Raw genomic sequence first — 18,284 nt, 5'->3', positions numbered from 1 at the left:
GGGTGCATTTCTGGCATGTCCATGCAAATAGCTGTATTTTTTTTCTTGGCACGCTACCAATATTGTTATTTTTAAATGCAGATAAAACAATTAGGAACCATTTGTTCAAGCCTTCCATCCATTTCCCCCCGGTCTCAGAAAAGCAGAATAAAATGAGAGCTGAATCTCCATTTTTTTTCATTTTGCAAAATCAAAATGCAGCCAGGGCAATTCTGTAAACACAAACTTAAAATACAGCTAAGAGGATCTGGCAAGATCATCTCTTTTTTTTAAACAAGGCCTGAGCTCTGTTAAATGAGGTTTACATTTATTAAAATGGCTTTTAATAAACCAAGCAAAATGGAGAACATTTTATAACCGCTTTGTGGATCAGCGTCAACCGTGCAACTTCTGTGATCCAATTTAATTTGGACTCAGGAGTTGTACTGATGGTAACAGCAACCTGGAAAGCCTGGGACGCTCGGGCTGGTAACGCGCTGCTGGTTCACCACCTTCTGGGGAACGCTCAGGAATTCCCTAGTAAAATATTTTCATGCCACCGCTTTGCCAGCTGCACGGGCAGTAAGGGCTCAAAGGTCTCCTCGGGGCAGGGGTGCTGTGGCTTTAGCTACAAACACTGTAGTTAGCCTTTCCTACAGCTCTCTTTTCAGGGATTCAAAAAAGACACTTTGGGCACAGCTCCCCTGAGCTCCTGTTTTGCAGGAGGGCTGTATGGACGTGACAAAACGGTTCCCCTTTTTGTTCCAAAACGAAACGTGAAAAAGGTCAGTAATTACCACATGCCGGGACGTCACAAAGCTCAGACTTAAAGTTCTCATCTAAGGTGAAGCACCACGGGGCGTCCTTCTGGTTCCCTGGGTTGCGGCAGTAGGAGTGGCCCCCGTTGAGCTCGGGGTACCTGATGGCGGTGAAGGTGTGGGTGTGGGGGTACTGTGAGTTCCACGGCTGGCACTGCCGCCCCGACCTGGTCACGCTCACCGTCCCCCGGTAATCTACTCCTGTGCTGTTGTAGCATTTGTGATCTGAAAAAAAATAAAAATAATTCAAAGCAATAGTTGGTGGCGGCAAGGCAGATGGCTGCAGCACCCGGGGGGCGGCGAGCTGCCAGCGTCCCCCAGCCCCAGCGCACTGCTGCTGGCTCGGGGCCGGTAAACCCAGTTTGGAAGCACGGGCTCCCAATTTGCTGCGGCTGTAACGCAGGGCCTGCTTTGCATTCACATTCCTGGGAGGATTTAAAGCTTATGCTTCTGTAATGAAAACAGCTTATGCCAAGCGTTTTTAATATAAGATACACAAAAGAAGTAAAAACTACAGTGGGAACCTGAATTGCAGCCATTATTTTCATATGAAGGTGGAGAATTTGTGGGAGCCACGTTTTATATTTGCCTATTCAGATGTATAAGGGTTGTGAACAGGCTTCAGCCCAGCCTGATCAAAGAGCGAGCTCAGCCAATGCCTAAAATTAGGCTGTATTAGCCAGGGACAGCCATGGGCCCGGCCCCTATGAATGCTCCTCCTGATAAGCACCCTATACTACACCGTGGTCTCGCTGGAGCACATCGGGCTGTCGTAGGAGGACAGGGAGGCTGAAGCTACTGACGTTCCCCTGTATTTGAATGCTTACACTGTCATTGTTTTCTAGTTCATATTAATTAGAAAAGACCTGAAATCAATAAACAGTATTTAGTGTGAACCCAGAGGCAGCTAAAGAAATAAAGGAAAAAATATTTCTGAATTTCTACCTACTCTGGACTAGCCAGGGGAGAAGTGCGGGAGTGGGGTAATTTGAGAGCGCGGCATCTGCGAGCTTTCAAAGCCCAGCACTAGCTCCACCTCTGATGCACAAGCCCTTACAGCCAACCTTTTCACTGCTGTATTTTTTGCACAGAGGCACAGATGCTTTTCACTTACTTTTATTTATGGGATCTGCCATTGGAATCCCAATCCGGATACAATTGACAGCTTCGGGGCTATCTGGCTGGGGAAGATCTTCGCAGTTGGGCAGCTTTAATCTCATCAGAATCATGGGATTAGATCTTGCAAAAATATACTCTGTCTGACACAGGACATTTTCCAGAATTTCACATTCATCGCGGCACAAGTCTCGTGGCTTGGGAGCTGACGAAGTCTCATCGCAGTAGGGGAAGGCGTAATGGCACAGCGAAGGAATAGCAAACTGGGAGCATTTATCCGACAAATGGCTGGAAGTGCCAATCATGGTGAAGGCAGCTGTAAAATATACAAAAGGATTTTACTTAACCCGGTGGGAATTTTATTCCTGTGCTCTTGCCTTCCCAGTATAACCCTCACTTCCCATTGCGACTATTATTTTCAGATGTTCAGGTGATGAACGGGCCTTCCAGAAACACAGAGCACTAATTACATTAAGAGTTATTAACGATGCTGATTTCGCTGACAGAGAAAATACATCTGGTTTTCAACACGGGATTAATGTTAAGCATGTTACCAAAACCCCAAACCTAATTATACTTTTTTTTTCCCCAAATAATTTATAATGGTTTGCAAAGTCATATAATATTTGGATGCCTTTTGCCCAACAGGTAAAAACCAAAGTTCCTGCAGGCTGCAGGATGACAGTACCAGTACCTTCATGGAAAATGACAGCTTTCATACTATCCCAAATGACTTTTCAAACAGAATGGTGTAAGATTATGAACTGTTGGCTGTATAGAAACCACTGGCCTTTCCTGTGAGCAATGCAAAAGCCTTTATCGCAATGCTGACAGTGTTTGGAGACACAGGAAGAACACTCCAGGGGGAAGAGAAATTTGGAATATTCTGACAGCAAGAGAAAATCTGAATATAGAGAAGATTACCGTGGCTAGGATCTGGCCAAGGTTAATTTATATACAAAACCAGAGAAGTATCATGATATCTATGAGGCCTCAGTTTGAACTCAGCACCCCCATCAGCACATCTCCCACAAAAAAGACGAAAACCGGTTCTTTACTAAATCTAAAGGAAAACCACTACCTGCTGGATTATTTATGCAGCCTCTTCCAGCACCTAAATGATCTCAACCATGTAAAAACCAACTAAGTCTGGTCTCCCTTCACTTTTAAAATCTGCTTGGGTAACAGCAGCACGAGGCAGCCTGGCTATGAGACTCCCAGAAGCTGTAAATGCACAGCTTCTCCTTGGAAAATAATTTTTCAGTTTCCTTTGGGGGAGCTGGATGAGCAGAGACATGAAGGCTGCTCAGATTGTCACTCTTCAGATGACTCCCTCCACAGACACCGCACAGTGCAGGAGTCCCGGGCGAGCTTTGTGGTGGGGAGTTCACAGCAAGAGAGGATAAAGAGCAAATAAAAATAGTATTGCAGTTTATAAAACTCTAGCAGCTTTTGGGGAAAAGACAGCTTCGTGGGGAAGAAGCAAGTGCATTTTACCCACCTGTAATCTGATTTTCTATTTCACCTTGCATATGCAAAGACTCCATATAAATGGTTCGATTTCCAATAAATCGTGCACAAGCAATCCCCCTGTAGGGCTGACAAAACCCGTCCTCTTCATACTCGTCACTGAAATCAATCATAAACACAAAAGGGTGAAACATTTCACATGCGACTTTGCAACAAAATGTCGCTACAGGGAGCTGGCACTTGTATTCTTCGAGGCCGATCCGAGGGGCTTACTGTGTTTGTCTTGCACTCTGCGATTCGTTCTGGGTGACGCTCACCCGGCGCAGGAGCCCACATGCCGCCTTCCCCTCCATTAAGAGCCTGTGATAAGGGATTATATGGTCTTTAGGTAGTGCAGGGAGCATGGCACGGGCTTTGTGCCCTGGATGATTTTAACCTTCAAGGATTCCCACACTGCCGCAGGTATTTTTCAGTATCTCACAAACGACCCCGAAGTGAATATAAGGGTTATAACCTTCTACGCAACAAGATCTTGAATGGTTATTTTTAAAAAAAAAACTTCAGCTGCCTGGTAAAAACAGGTAGTGGCATTTCAGGTTAGACAGAATACGCATTAATGTTGTATGAAATGAATGCTTTTTGCATGAGGGGGAAGGCTATATTCAGGAATATACCCAGCCTTGATTAGAAGAGAAAGCATAAACTGCCTGAAAAAAAAGATTTATGTTTATTTAAAGCAGCTAACATGCTGTTTTCTATTTTTGAACCAAACTTGCACTTAATATTGATAAAGAAGCAGGAAGAGTCATGCTACCAGAGACAGAATTTAAAGTGTATCTCGAAAATGAAACCACTCCCAGCACTGATACCCTTGAAACAGGAAATGTTTCTTCAATCTTCCATGAGTGTGGTAACAGTTATTGCTAAAACAGAACCAAAGCTAAGACAGGAGTTAAATAGACAGATTTCTTTCATTAGGTGCTTTGTTTTATGCAATATAGGAGACATTTAATACATAAATCCAGATGTGAAATTATTTGCCAATATTCTTCAAACAAAGCAAAGAAAGGAAATTACTAAACCTCTGAAGACCAGACCAGTCACTGCTTATTTTGAACAGATAATCGACAGCTAAGTGCTGGCACACAACAGAGAGGGTTTTATGGATGTTTTGAGGAGGGGTTTGCATACGTGATCACTGAAACATGCACCCAACTGCATGAAGCAGCCCTTTTACTTCCTTGCTTTGGGAATCCGGTTGGAGATATTTGGGACCCGTTTTCTGGACAGACAGACACCGTGGCTCTGCTGAGGCCCCGGATATGCCTCATAAAAATTTGCTAATAATTTCTTTGTTATTCATGCCCATACCCACCCAAGCCAGCTACTACATGGCTCTCAAATTAGGAGAAATGATAACGGAATATCCCCAAGGATGATCACAGCTGGGGAGGCAACAGGTTACCTTCTTTGTGTGCTTTTCATTTTTGCAGAATTCATCCTCCCCCAGATGCCGAAAGCCTAGCAGTGGAACCAGACTATACCGTTAACAGGGAAAAATCAGAGCTTTTGTAATCAACTCTGCCATTAAGTTTAACAAAAGACACTTTCATCCCCTCCTGAAGACCTTGGCTGTGAGAGCTTGGAAATGCAAATTACATTTAGCCTCTTTGAAGTCACCCTTTCATTGTGTGCATGGCTTAGAGCAAGCGGCCGGCCTCGCAGCCGGGCTCCCAAGCGCCTTGTCACAGTGGCCAGGGCGAGCTAATGGGATTAGTGGGAAGAAGTGCTAGGATCGCCTTCCAGGACACCCCAAACATCTCCCGGCACTCCTCAGCTACCAGCTCCCGATAACCGGCCTCGGAGTCATGCAGCGTTGTCTTCCAGTTCACAGGGAGAAGCTAGACACCGTGAATGAACTGCAGGGATTTATGACTGTGAAGACGGAGGGGTGGGAAAGAGGGATGGTAGGGATGGAAACCTCCTTCCACAGACATCTCACTTCAATGGAGCAATCAACGGGAAGGGGCCCAGGCTTCATTGGATGGTGGTCCCAAGATGTTCCCAAGTACACTGAAAATTGGACTGCAAAAGCACAACCTTTAAACTGCCACTTAAACTCTTCATTAACTAGAGCGATGGTGGGCTGCGATGCCTCGGATAATGGATAGTACCCAGCCAACACAGACACTCTGAGATGTAAACAGAGACACACAACCACATCCGTGTGCTTCTGCATGGAGTCAGCTCTGGCAAAAGTATTTTTACTCTGTTGGTTCTTGAAGAGAAGACGAAACAGCTGAAATCTGAGCTGAAAAACCACAATAGCTACTGCAGGCTCTGGAGGTCAATTCTCCATCTTCTAATCAATAAATCCCCTCCCAGGATATAATTTATTATTCATTTATTATAATTTATTATGGAATTTAACTCAGGGACTACACCTAACAGCAACTGCTCTTGAAGGTGATCAAGCACTGCAATTTAAGCACACAACTAGACAGAGAAGACAAAACCAGGAGGAATGTGATTAACGTACCAACAAAGCAAACTCACCTCACTCTGATGCTCACCTTTGAACTAAAGAAGATTTAACTGCAATAGCTGCATGCAGCAAGGATTGGGAGTGAGCAGGGACACCACCTGACCTGGATGGAAATGCCCCGAGGAGCAGGATTTTGGAGATAACCTCCGAAGGTGAAGATTAGAGTAAAGAGGATAGCCTGGATCCCACCACCTCTGCCCTCCCGGGGCTGCATGCCAGCCTTGAATTCATAGAGGTAAAACATGAGATTAGTAGCTCAAATGGAGCAGGGCCTACTTCGAATTGTTTTGGAAATTGGCTCCATAATGGGGCAGAAGGATAAATCAAATGAAAGGAACTGGAGCATCAGAGTATGACAGAAGTACCCCTGAGACACGAGAGGACACGGTCCCCTGGTCTCCGCTCCCAGAGCTGCTCCGCCTGGGCACGGTGATGAAGAAGGGAAGTACTGGGCTGTGAGGTTCATCTATTGCTCCTGACAGCTATCAGGAGCTCAAAATAGCAGCTCCCACGACAGGAGGCCTGATCAGAGACTGGTAACACATCACTGTGGTTACTGGCACACGCTCGTCAGTGAACAAGTGGCCGCATCTCACTCCCTGGCTCCGTTTCTGTGTCATCCCTCGTCAGCCATTCAGGGTTCACACAAAATCCCCTCTTGCCTCTGTATCTCTTCATGATGTCTCTTCCCCTCCCTCACTCCTGCAGCTCTTTTCTATGAGACGGCTCAGGATGGAAATGTTTACATCTAGTACCTAGGGCCTCCCTGGGCATCCCTTCGGTCCTTGACGGGCAACCGAAGCTGCACCCAGCGATATCCAGGGCAGCCCTGGAGACAACGCCGCTGCCAATGCAGCTGCAGCTCTGCCAGATGGACACTCCCTGAGCCATCGCTCCCCACAATACAACATTTTGGGGGGGCAGCCGCCAGCTCTCCGTCTAAGACCATTTCCCGCTGAACAGATTGCTGCCGAGGCTGAACACCCTCTGCTCGCCAGACGTTTCATCCAAAAGCAGAGCCATAGCCTGACACGGAGCCCACAATAGCACGCAGAGCTCCTACGCGGCTTAAACACATTCCCCACCTCCTGCTGCCAACTGGCAGCCGTTTCGGCGGCTGGCTTTAAAACGCAGCTATCGGTTTCTTGGGATCAAGGCTGAGCTCACCGATTCCTTTTACATAGTTCACGTTTTGCATACCTCACGTGCTTTTTGTAAGCAAATCACAGCATCACTACTCAAATGTGTACCTGCTTCATGGTCCTGATCTGAGGACCCACAGAGAAAGGATGGGTCCCTTTGGCTCAAACAGGAGGTAAATTAGGCCTGATTAAGCAATTAATGTGTTAAAATTTACAGACAAGCTTAAATCCTAGTGAAATGGAAGTCAATCTAAGCCCTAGGCATTGCTGAGTGGGGATGGACTTCATCACTTGTGCAAATTCTCCGCTGAACTAGAGGCAAGCAGTCAGCAGGTGAAAACCGCAGATGCCAGCGCAGAGCAACTTCAGCACTAATGGCAGCACAGGTTTTGGGGTCTGGGTGCTGCCCCCCCCAAATCCCGCTTCTTCCGCTGCCTGCACCCTGCAAAGCCCTGGCGACCATGCAGTGAAGACTACACAAGAAAAAGGAAAGCGCTGGATTTTAATGACAGACAGATGATACAGCACTGCAGTGTTTTAAGATTATTTCTTTTCAGATTTGGTTTCCACTCTGTTTTCTGTTTGGGTCTTGAAGTATTTCTAGCATTAATGTTTATCTTGGAGCTTACCCATCGCTTTTAGATCCTGCTGCGGTTCCCTCTGCGACAATACTTCTGGCTTCACGTAATAATAGTACCACAGGTTAAATTTACACTATACTCAGGTGTCTTTAAGTATCTGATTGCACAAAGTTTACAGAAGACTGAGTGAGAGCTTTACAGGGCGTTCACACCAATTCAGCCTGCATCAACATGGCATGCACTGGGTCTTCATGCAGCCCAGCTTGACCAGCGTCTGTCTTTCTATGGATTACAGAGGCTGCATAGAAAGATCAGCACCGTAATAAGGTACCTCATGTCTCTCTGGGTACAGCTGAATATGAGTAAGTGCCTGTATGAGTAAAAGGACCCTGTCCTTCACATATAGTTTAAGATGACAAAGGTCTCAGCAAGGGTCACCTAGACAGACCCAGAAAGAGAGACCAAGTCACAGCACACAAAAAAATTTGCAAACAACTGACAAAGAATTCACTGTCACTGCTTGGGTTCACTTTCCCCTCTTTAATTTTCTTTCGTTTTGTGCTAGCAATATTTACATCTGTCAACCCTGGGTCACCAGCAGCTTTTCACATACTGAAATTGTAACAAAATAATAAACCAACCCTAAACCAAAGAACGGCCGGTGCAAGTTCATGTTTCTCCTCCTTCCCTTTGCTTCTCACTCAGACCCTCCCAATGGCTTTCTCTCTGTTACCTAACTTCACGGCGAGATCCTTCTCTTCTGTCTGGGATATTCTCTTTCACCCCATCTGACTTTGGCATATCGAAGAGGTAAACTTGAAAGCAAAAGAGTGCTTATGGCTGCATGTGCAAAGACCTTACGGTGAATGAAAAAGCACATTCAGGAAAGGCAGAGCGGTTCGAGACTCGAACGCCATCCATCGCTGGGTCTGGCACCGCCGCGGCACTGCTGCATCACTGCGGTGTCGAAACGCAGGGGTGCTTCGTACGTGCGATGGAGGTGCTGCTCTCTGTAAAGGTTACCCCGTTACTGACGTCTGCCGCTTCCCGCACGCCACAAGCTCCCTGGCCCTTTTCCAGGCGAACGCAGGATCAGCAACAGGCAGCAGGACTGGGCGCAGCAGGCCCTCCCGAGACAGCGATTCGTTAATTGAAGCTCCCCAGAGGGTTGTTGCTTGTGGGAGATGCAGTAATGCGTAAAAACGTGAAAGGAAAGGAAGACTAAAATCTCTGACTTTGCACTGGATCCCAGAGGAGGTAGTTACAAGGGCCGTCCCAGGAGAGATCTCTTTATCTCTTCTGCTCGTGGTGTGACGGCTCCAGTGAATCGAAAGGTTGATTTGCCTCCCAGCGCAGCGACTTTCTGTTGCAGCCTGAAACCGGGGAGAATTTCTAACTACCTCTGACTTGAAACAGCAGCAGCTTTTCAGGCATCCCCATGCAAACCAGGCGAAGTAGCTTGCAGCAGCGGAAAAGCAATACAATCAGTTGGCGATTTGTTTCTTATCGGCTCACACTAAACCTGGAGGGGCTGCATGGTATCCACCTCATCCAAACACATCTCTGCAGTCTGGTTTCTAAATACAAACCATTTCTGCAAGATTCTCCGTCAAAGTCCACTTCCCAACATACTGCCTTTTCTTGCCAGTCTTCTCAATTACCAGAAATTGCTCGAATCTAAACAGCATTCCCAGCAAATGTCAACAACGGGTCCAGGAATTTAGTTTAGCAAAAGCTTTGTAACCAGGCTTTAACATGAGTTCACTTAGAAGTATCTAATAAATTAATAGGAAAAACTGAACCTTGTGAGATCATGTTGTATTTATTTTTACAATATCCAATGTATTAAAAATACATATTCCAAAGATGGTGTAATTGTGTGGTCATTTCTACCACATCCCATGGATTTCTTTCTTCCTTTTTTTTTTTTTCTTTTTTTCTCTTTTGCTTTAAGAAGGATTTGCATGAGTACCCAACAAGAAAGACTCATAAATACAGGACTAATTTTGATACCTTGAGTGAAAATGGGCAAAGGAGAGATGTAGGACAGGGGAAGACAAAGTCCCAATGCTGTGAGTGTCCCAAGACGAGAGGCAGGAGCATCGCTCTCCCTCCCAACGCCTGTTCCAACACCAGCCTGCTACAATATATACTTAGGCTTAGGTCTGTTAGTTAGCTGGTTAGATGGGATCACTGGATTACCACAGTAGCCAAATCTCTAACTGACAGCGGTGTAAATAGGGGCATGTACACAGAGGCAGTGAGGGTTTAATAAAAGCAGCAGGGGAAAGGACATCATAACGATCAGTGACACTGGAAGACGGCCGTGTAAAGCCAGCACGGCATTAAGGTATGTGTGCAAAGCCAGACTGATTTATGAAGATTTACCGATTTGAAGAGCAAAAGCAAATAAATGCTGTATTATCTTTGAGATCTACCAAGTGGAGATGGAGTAGCTTTGGCTCTATGTGAAGACCGTCCAGACATTTTTTTCACTTAGAAAGTGAAAGGCGTTTTGTTTTGCTTAAAAAAAAAAAATGTTCTACCATAGCACTAAACTAGTCAGGGCTGTTTATCTAAATAATTTATATCCAACAGCAGAGTACTGATGGGAAAATGCAGCCAACGTTGCCTAGTTCAGACAACCAAGTGCTTTATCCCCTTCTCTTCCAAGGAAAAGCTGCCGCTTGCTGCAGCGGGACAACACAAGTGCGAGCGGACGGCTCAGCTCCCGGCACGGGCAAGTGCCCCGGCAGAGCCAGGGATCCGCACAGCGCCTGAGGAGACTCTTGTGCCCTCTCAAGAGCTGCACCGAAAAGGTCCTGCTTAACGCCTGAATCATGCACTTACACATTTGCAGCCTAAAACAGAGCCCTGTTGCTCTAGGGGAGTTGAGTTCATAATCAATGTTGATAGGTGACAGCACGGAGGGAAGAAACATGCTCTAGAAAACTTTGCAGTTAATTAAAAGGTGTATCAATAAATTATTTTTATTGTTACATATATCCAATATACCCTCTGTACATGCATTAATGCTGTGTAAATTACTCGTGCATTGTTAAATAAATTGTATTTTGTTCTGTACTCATGTTCCAGCTTCACACAGAATAAAATGAAAAGAGTTTTTACTTGGCAGATATCCCTTAAAGCAAACAGATGAATAATATTCTGTCATACTTTCCAAAGAGCAAAACCCAGTTGCTTGTGCCTCACATTGAAAATGGGAACATACTGGCTCTGTTTCATAACAATATTTCAGAAATGTGAGGGCTGCGTTTTACCTTGCAAAAAGAAGAGAACTGCCCAGACTTGCACGTCACTGTGTAATTTAAGGAAAAGTTCTGTGTAATATAAGCTATTGCTGTTTTGACACCCCTTTAAAGTCGCAGGGCAGCTAGGGTTTAAATGGTTCACTAGAAAAGCATAGGCATAAAATAAAAAATTAATAATGCTGTCCTTTGACATCATTAAATTTACAGAGTCCCATAGCACCACTGATACACCTGGTTCCTAAAAATAATCATTTAAAAAAATCAATAAGCAAATATGGCCTGCCTAAGTAACTACTTTACTTAGTCATTATCTCACATTCCAGGCTGATAGCTGGTTTAACACCATGCCTCCGATCCAGAGACGGATAAAGCATCCAAAACGAACGCGAGGTCGGGCTGCTGTTTTGCACAGCTTAGCACACGAGATGGCACCGAGTGGCCCAGGCCAGCGCTGAGGCCACGTTATGGCCATTCTCCACCAAAACTGGGACAGACAAAATTCCCTGACCGCCCCTGAATCTTACGATTACCCCAAGATATTGGTCTGCGCGTTTCTCAGGGCTGCGTATCATTGCCCTCCCCTCCCCCAGTCACTTCTCGGTCGAGGATTTCGGTGCTGAAAGGAGGCAGGGTTGTGCAGAGCCATAAACATCACTGGTGAGAGCTGACATGTGTTTTCTACTAACCTCATCTGGGCAGCGCGGCAGCATCCACAGTTTTGGAAGCTTAATAAAATACATCTCTCACGCAATTAATCCCTTGGCAAGGACGCGCCGAAGCAATTACTGCGTGTTTTTCTTTGTCATCGTAAGAAAGTTTTACAAAATGACTATCAAAATGACTCATTTCAGGGAAGCAAAAGCTGCCTAGAAAGGCTCAGTAACAGTGGGCATGAATTTGATCTAAATATTGACCACGGATAAATAAATTAGCTGGGATGTTAGCCTTCGAGATTCACTCTTTTTCTCCTCTTAAACACTTTATAACAATCCCTTCCCTACCAAAACTTCTCCTGCAAAGTCAATAGGCATTCCCGCGAGCGAGGGTGCGAGCCGGCCGCGCGCTTGCTCAGCAGCTGCAGCTGGTTAGGAAACAGCCCTGGTAACAGCGTTTGGATCTTTCCTGGCAGATTTCTTACATCATTATTCAAGATGAACTGCAAATCATATGCTCGTAGTTATGGAAATGGCAGGAAACTTCTTGCACTTATGTTTTGTTTGACAAAGCTATTTTAAGGTTATGTTTGGAAGGTCGGTTCGTCCAAGTTTCTAGATGCAGAGGAAAAAAAAAAAGTAAAATGTTTTTGCAGAGCAGTCAAGCAGGATAAGATTACAAGTGTTAAACGTTGCCTCTTCTATCAAACCCTTGTACTGCACAGAAAAACACACTCCCTCCTCCTGGATTCCCTCACAGAGCCGCAATGGTCTCACACACACGTTCCTTATCCACCTCTCATCAGGCATTAACCTTTAGATAAGGAGTTTTTGATGGAACGATCATCAGCTTCACCCCATAAATTGGCTGCAGCCGCTCTGCCCTGAGCGATACCAGACTCCCCCTCTGTCCCGCAGGGGCTCAGGCCATTGGTGTGACGGCCCTGGGGAGCGGGCGGACGGGACCAGACCGTATCACATCCACGTCCATCTACACGGCGAGAGAGCAACCCTCGGGCACTGCGCTGGGGAGCTGGACACAAAATAAGACAGACAGGCAAAGGGAAGAGACTTCCTCCATCTAAGCGCCTCGGCCCCATCCCTCAAGATTTTTGTCCAAATCCCTAATAACTGGGACCTTTTTGAATGCACATTTTATGAGCAGCCTCGAAGCGTACTACAGCCCGACTGCCGCATCTCCATCAGCCATCCACGCCCAACCATCACGGCTTGGTGCAGCTCTATTTGTACAAGTGATACCAAGCCACCAGATCCGACGGAGCTCCTTAATCAAACATCTCATCGCTTTCATATGCACGAAAAGTATTTAAGTGACCTATTTGACCGGGAAGCTGATATTCCCCAGAGACCGTTCTCCGTCCATAGCATTGCCGTATGGGAGAGTTACTACAGGTTTGCTTGGTGCTGCATGAGGCCAACGCTTTTCCATATAGGAAGGGGAGAACAACACACCCTTCTGCCTCTCGGGGTCTGCCAGGAGGATATACATAGGGCTACAAATAGCTCATATCACAAAGGACATACTCTAGGTTGTATTCAGTCTCTAGTCAGATAAAAATTCCCAATATGAAGGAATTCATTCATTATTCAGCCACATGAAGTTACAGAGGTTGTTCAGATTTCATTGAGCAATAAGTTGTAGATTACACTGTGCATCTCCCCCACAAATTTGATTTTTTTCCCCCTCATAATATACAGAAAAGTGCACCTCCGTGATACATTAAAAAAAGAAACTTTAAATGTAAGAGAAATACAGTCAAATTTGAGTCTCTATTCAAATGGCTTGATCTGGACATTAAGGGCTTTATTCCCAAATATTTTACTGCCTCTTTACAGGCATAATGGGGCCTCAGAGCGAGTGTTCAAGCAGTCGGTACCACATGAGAAGGTCTCTTTACACCAAAAGTGTGCAGGACCAGGCTTTAATGCATAAGGAGCCGGGTCCTCCGAGGAGCACTGGTTTGCGAAAACAGCAGGGACAAGGGTGCTTTGAACCCCTGTGATTAGAAGAGGGTGAGAATAATAACAAGGTTTTAAGTAACACCTTTCTGTTTGCCTTACATTAAATCTCTTTTGTCAGATGTCCTTTTATAAGGAAAAATTAACATTTTAAATTTCCCAGTTAGCATTGCTAATGATTCCTGTCTCTCTCACAACTGCTTATTCATTGCTGACAACCGAAACAGCAAAAGGGATCTTGCTTGCTACTGCATGATACACACCTACCTTTGCAACAGGATAGTCAAGTCTTCTGGAATACATTGGAAATAACACACATTCATAAATGAGAACATAAAAATTGAAAACATTTCATCTAAAGCAAAAGACAATTTTTTACGGCATTAACACATAGACTATTTAAATAACATGGGAACGTATCTTCATTTTCAAGCTGGTTTTCCATCCTATGCATTTTTTTTTCTTTCTCTCCTGTGGAAGGACACCCAAGCTTCCCATTCTTCAGCCACGTGTCTTAAAGACCTGGTTTATTCCCTGATAAAACTATTGCAGATTGTTCTTTGCCCAGGAGGGACTTCTTACAGAAGGCAATATCCCGTTCCTTCCTGGGCCTCAGGACACCACGAATTCAGCTTTGAACTATTCCTAACCAATACAAAAACTTGTAAGCACCAAGAGTCAATATTGAGCACTACAAAATGAGTTTCAGAACTTCTGCAGCCCATTTTATCTCTCACTAACTCTTTCCTGCTTTACCTTATTTTCTGAAGTCACAGCTTTATTTCTGCTCCTCCCTCCCCTCTCCTTCCTTCTAACATTCAATTTGTCTTATGTGACTCAAACAGGTCTTTCTTCTGGTGACCTAATATTTTAACCTTAAGCATGATGAAAAACAGACTTCACAAATCTGACACTTGAATTAAAATTGAAACACATGCCTCAGCACAAGTTAATTAAAAATAATACGTATAATGTTAGCTTGTTTAAACTACTATTTGACCAAAAATTTGCACCCATCAAGAACTACTATAGTCCACAATTGCTACAAAAATAACAGTAACCACCATAAGCTCAAACTCACTGCAAAAATTAGCTATATTACTTCTCCTTTTATTTAACAAAAGTTTTCACAGATCCTGCCGAAGCTGCTGAGCCAAATCGCTGAGCTCTACCCACAGAGATGCTGGAGCACACAGCGTGTGCGAGGGCCGTCTGAACGGGGGGCACGGGTACGGACTTCAGCACCCTGGTACCCCAACGCGTGAGTCCTGTACCTGCTCAGCACCGTGCATCGCCGTTAGACGCCCCACTACTAATCCAGATACCAATAATTACTTGCAGATAACTAATTTTACAGGCGTGTAGCCTTGTTCCTCCCAATGTGGTAACTCTTGTCCTGAAATGCGTATCTGTGGTTCCATTTGATGGGACGGGGGAGAAGCCAGGCACTACAAAGTAAGGACGGTGGATGGAGAGCAACTACGTGGAAAAAGATGATCTGAAATTCCAGGCTCCTTTAAAAAAATCTAGCGAAAAACATATTTTTCTAAACAGCCTTCTTAGGAATTATGTCAAGGTAGGAATGCAGTGTTTTTCTCCGCTGACGAGCAGTCCGGGGGTTGCTGGGTTTATAAGCATAATACTCATACTTCAGCTGGGGTAGCTGGTAAGTCCAAAACTGTTTAAGCAGTTAGTCTTATTGAAATAGTTGGTCAAGTTTAAAAACTGTGAAAACATTTAAAGTTCACATAACTTGCAGGTCTATCACAAAATCTGCTCCTGACAGACACACATAAATAGGGGCTCCTCGGCTGGGAATAGCCAGTCTTCTTTAAAGGGTACCATGAGGTATATTAAACTGAGAATGCCTTGTGAAAAAGATTGCTTTCGAGATAAGAAACTCATTCTTAAGACAACAAACACGAGTGAAAATATGCTTCAGAGAAAATTAAGATCTGTCCATCCATTCCCTAACGGTAATCGGATAAGGCACGGAGAACCTGTTTGTTTTCTTTAAAAGCATTTTGCCTCTCTCCGTAGGCTGCACAGACCAGCGTGAAGCAACCACACTTCAGTAACCAGGCTGGGGACCAAGCCGTATTTTGGTTAGCCTTGAGAAGGACGCCTAGCCCTACATTCTGAAAATCCCGATTTGAAGGAAGAACTGTGTAAAAATGGCAGCTTTCTACTCAGAAATGGGCCAAATCCCTTCTAAAACTTTTGTTCTTAGAGAAAAAGGCAGACACTGCCTTTTCCTCCCGCTACCCCAAAAGAGTGACTACGTTGTAACGCACCTTCCTGCCTATTTTCTGGCAGCAGCATTAAAAGAATTATTAAGTAAATTCTGACCTCCAATTTTTTTATTTCTTGTTGTGGTAAATAAAGATGGAAACATCTAATCTTGCAAGGCCAACCAGTTTGAAACACTACAAGCTTAAAGTGTTTATCTGAGCAACTCCAAGAAAAGCCTAGCTTGTTTGCTGTAAGGTGTTTGTAGAAAACATGTACAGTAATGCCACTCTGCAGCTCATTTACAGCCAATAATTGGTATTCAAGGTGAAAAAAACCCACTTTCCTCCCCCCATAACCAGCACCATGTTTTTTATGATTCAAGTGGCAGAAGAAGGAAAAGGTACATATTTTTCTGGACTTGTCCAAGTTTGCAGGGTATGTAATTTATTGGTATTTACCAACAACAACAACAAGAAACCCCTATCCCAATTGTTTTATTTAGTTTTATTTTATTATTCCAGTGTGTCAGCAACTGAGAATAGTCATTCAATCGAATTTTGCAGTAGAAGTAATTATGCTAACCTGCTACCGTGAATGGATCCCAAATTTCTAAGACATTTTACACGTGATTACTTGTGTACTTTGATGCAAACTGTGTTCAAGGTACCCGTGACATCCTGCTCTACCATTTCTCAGCAAGAAAGCGCAGCCGCGTCTGCCAGACTTCCTATCTGCCTCCGCACGGCGCGATGGGCTGAGCCGCGCGACACCAAAATTTTAGCTGTAATTCTGAAATTAATTGGTATTGATAAGGTTATATGCATGTTATGTATTATATTAATGCATTCCCTCACTGGAAAAATATTATTTAAGATAATAGAACTGTTTCTAGAACCTTGTTTTAATAAAGTCTGTCCTGGCATACTTTCGCAGTTGTACTTTATCAAATCTAAAAGCTGGTTTTTATCTTTGAGTAGGTGAAATGCTGGTTCGTATCAATACCAACTCTTATCGTGGTCTGGTAATATAAAACATGTATTTTACAACTGCATAAAAAATTAAATAAGGATTAAGCCAAACATCATTTAAAAAGGCATACACACATACCATCCGTGCAGCAATACGATTTACGCACAGTGTGTGTGAGACGAAAATCAAAGGAAACACTGGTATTTATACACGACTGCTCCTTTTATCCAGCCAAGGAACTTTATTTTGGCAAGACCACGATTGCCTATTTTGTCTCACAAGAACGCCTTACGTGCCAAGGATGGAGTAACATTCCTGGGTTATTCACACTGAGGAGAAATATGGAGCAGCTCCACCGAAACCTATGGAGCTCCTCGGTTTATCCCCATACAGCCGAGATCAGACTCTGAAACAGTCGCAGCTCCTGATGCCAACTTTTACCCCAAACACAGCTCCCAACGCAAAGCAAACATTCTCCAGATCATTCCTTCACATTTATCACTGCTAGGATAATATTTTCTCTCAGTATCTTTTGTTCCTTTCGAATCTGCAAAATACAGTAGACTCACAGAAGGTCAAATCCTCATCTGCTACTTATGCCTGGGCTAATTTGCACCCGTTGAGGAGGAAAAACTGACACCACCAAATTTTAAATAAATGCTAAAAAATTACCATGAGAAGCAAAAGGCAGACAAGGAGATTTCTGAAACTAGCATAGCTGCAAACAGTACAGAAGAGGCCTTCACTATGCCTTTAAGTCCAAGATTAAGAGATTCTGCTATAATTCAGATCTGTTTCTCGCAAGATGGAAATGGTGGAACTGTCAACAATAACGCAGAGTAAATGCATTTATTTATTTATCATATAAATACAACAAAACAGTTTGTATTCCAAAAGTAACTAAAGAAGACATTGGATAGCACCTACTAAAACCCAATATATTAAACATAGGCAGGTCGAGACAGCTTGCATCCAAGAATTGTAAAAGACAATATCTCCATGATCCCTTCACGGCCGTCGACTTAACCGACTGCCTGGCCACTACTCACACACACCGTGGAAAGACCCAAGCGACTCCACGTCTGCCGGCCTTACACCGTCCAAGACAAAACAGTGCAATGGCTGAAATGAAGCCCAGACAACACAGGATTTGAGGCGGTAACAGAGCCGGTGGCAATTCCCAGGAGCGTACGGAAAAGAGACCTCTCAGCTGCGCTTTGGTGAAGTCAAGAGTTGGGTTGTAAAGATAACAATGTTTGTATATTTAGAATCTTAGAAAGGCATTTGACTTGACACAGCACAAGCATGTTCAGAAGTTAAAGACAGATAAAATCAACATGACGCTTCTTTTTTTTTTTTTTCCCAAGGATGTGCTCTAGTTAATTCAAAACCGCTGGATTTGGAACATAACATACCCGAGAGAAGTACTACAGCCTGTGCTGTCCCCAGCATGGTTAGGTGGAGGACTGCAACAGTCTCTTCTCACCTCTAAAACCTCCACATCTCTAAACTACCTGTGAACCTTGA

At 44.3% G+C, this 18,284-nt stretch overlaps 1 protein-coding gene across 3 annotated transcripts in view; it reads right to left on the bottom strand.

Annotated features, from left to right (window-relative positions):
• The window catches only part of ROR1 (receptor tyrosine kinase like orphan receptor 1), a 174,451-nt gene that overhangs the window by 10,730 nt on the left and 145,437 nt on the right, over positions 1-18,284 (bottom strand). For 2 of the 3 annotated variants that reach the window (XM_075508912.1, XM_075508914.1), the window contains exons 5-8: positions 3,657-3,743; positions 3,415-3,542; positions 1,912-2,229; positions 777-1,022 (exon numbers count right to left, since the gene is read on the bottom strand). In XM_075508912.1, the coding sequence (XP_075365027.1) occupies positions 777-1,022; positions 1,912-2,229; positions 3,415-3,542; positions 3,657-3,743 (779 nt within the window). The remainder of the gene's footprint in view (positions 1-776; positions 1,023-1,911; positions 2,230-3,414; positions 3,543-3,656; positions 3,744-18,284) is intronic. The other variant, XM_075508913.1, reaches the window with a different exon arrangement.

The sequence above is a fragment of the Mycteria americana genome, chromosome 7 (genome assembly GCF_035582795.1).
Source record: "Mycteria americana isolate JAX WOST 10 ecotype Jacksonville Zoo and Gardens chromosome 7, USCA_MyAme_1.0, whole genome shotgun sequence".
Lineage (NCBI taxonomy): Eukaryota > Metazoa > Chordata > Aves > Ciconiiformes > Ciconiidae > Mycteria > Mycteria americana.
The sequence above is the reverse complement of the archived record's forward strand: the minus strand, read 5'-3'. Positions and strand labels throughout refer to the sequence as shown.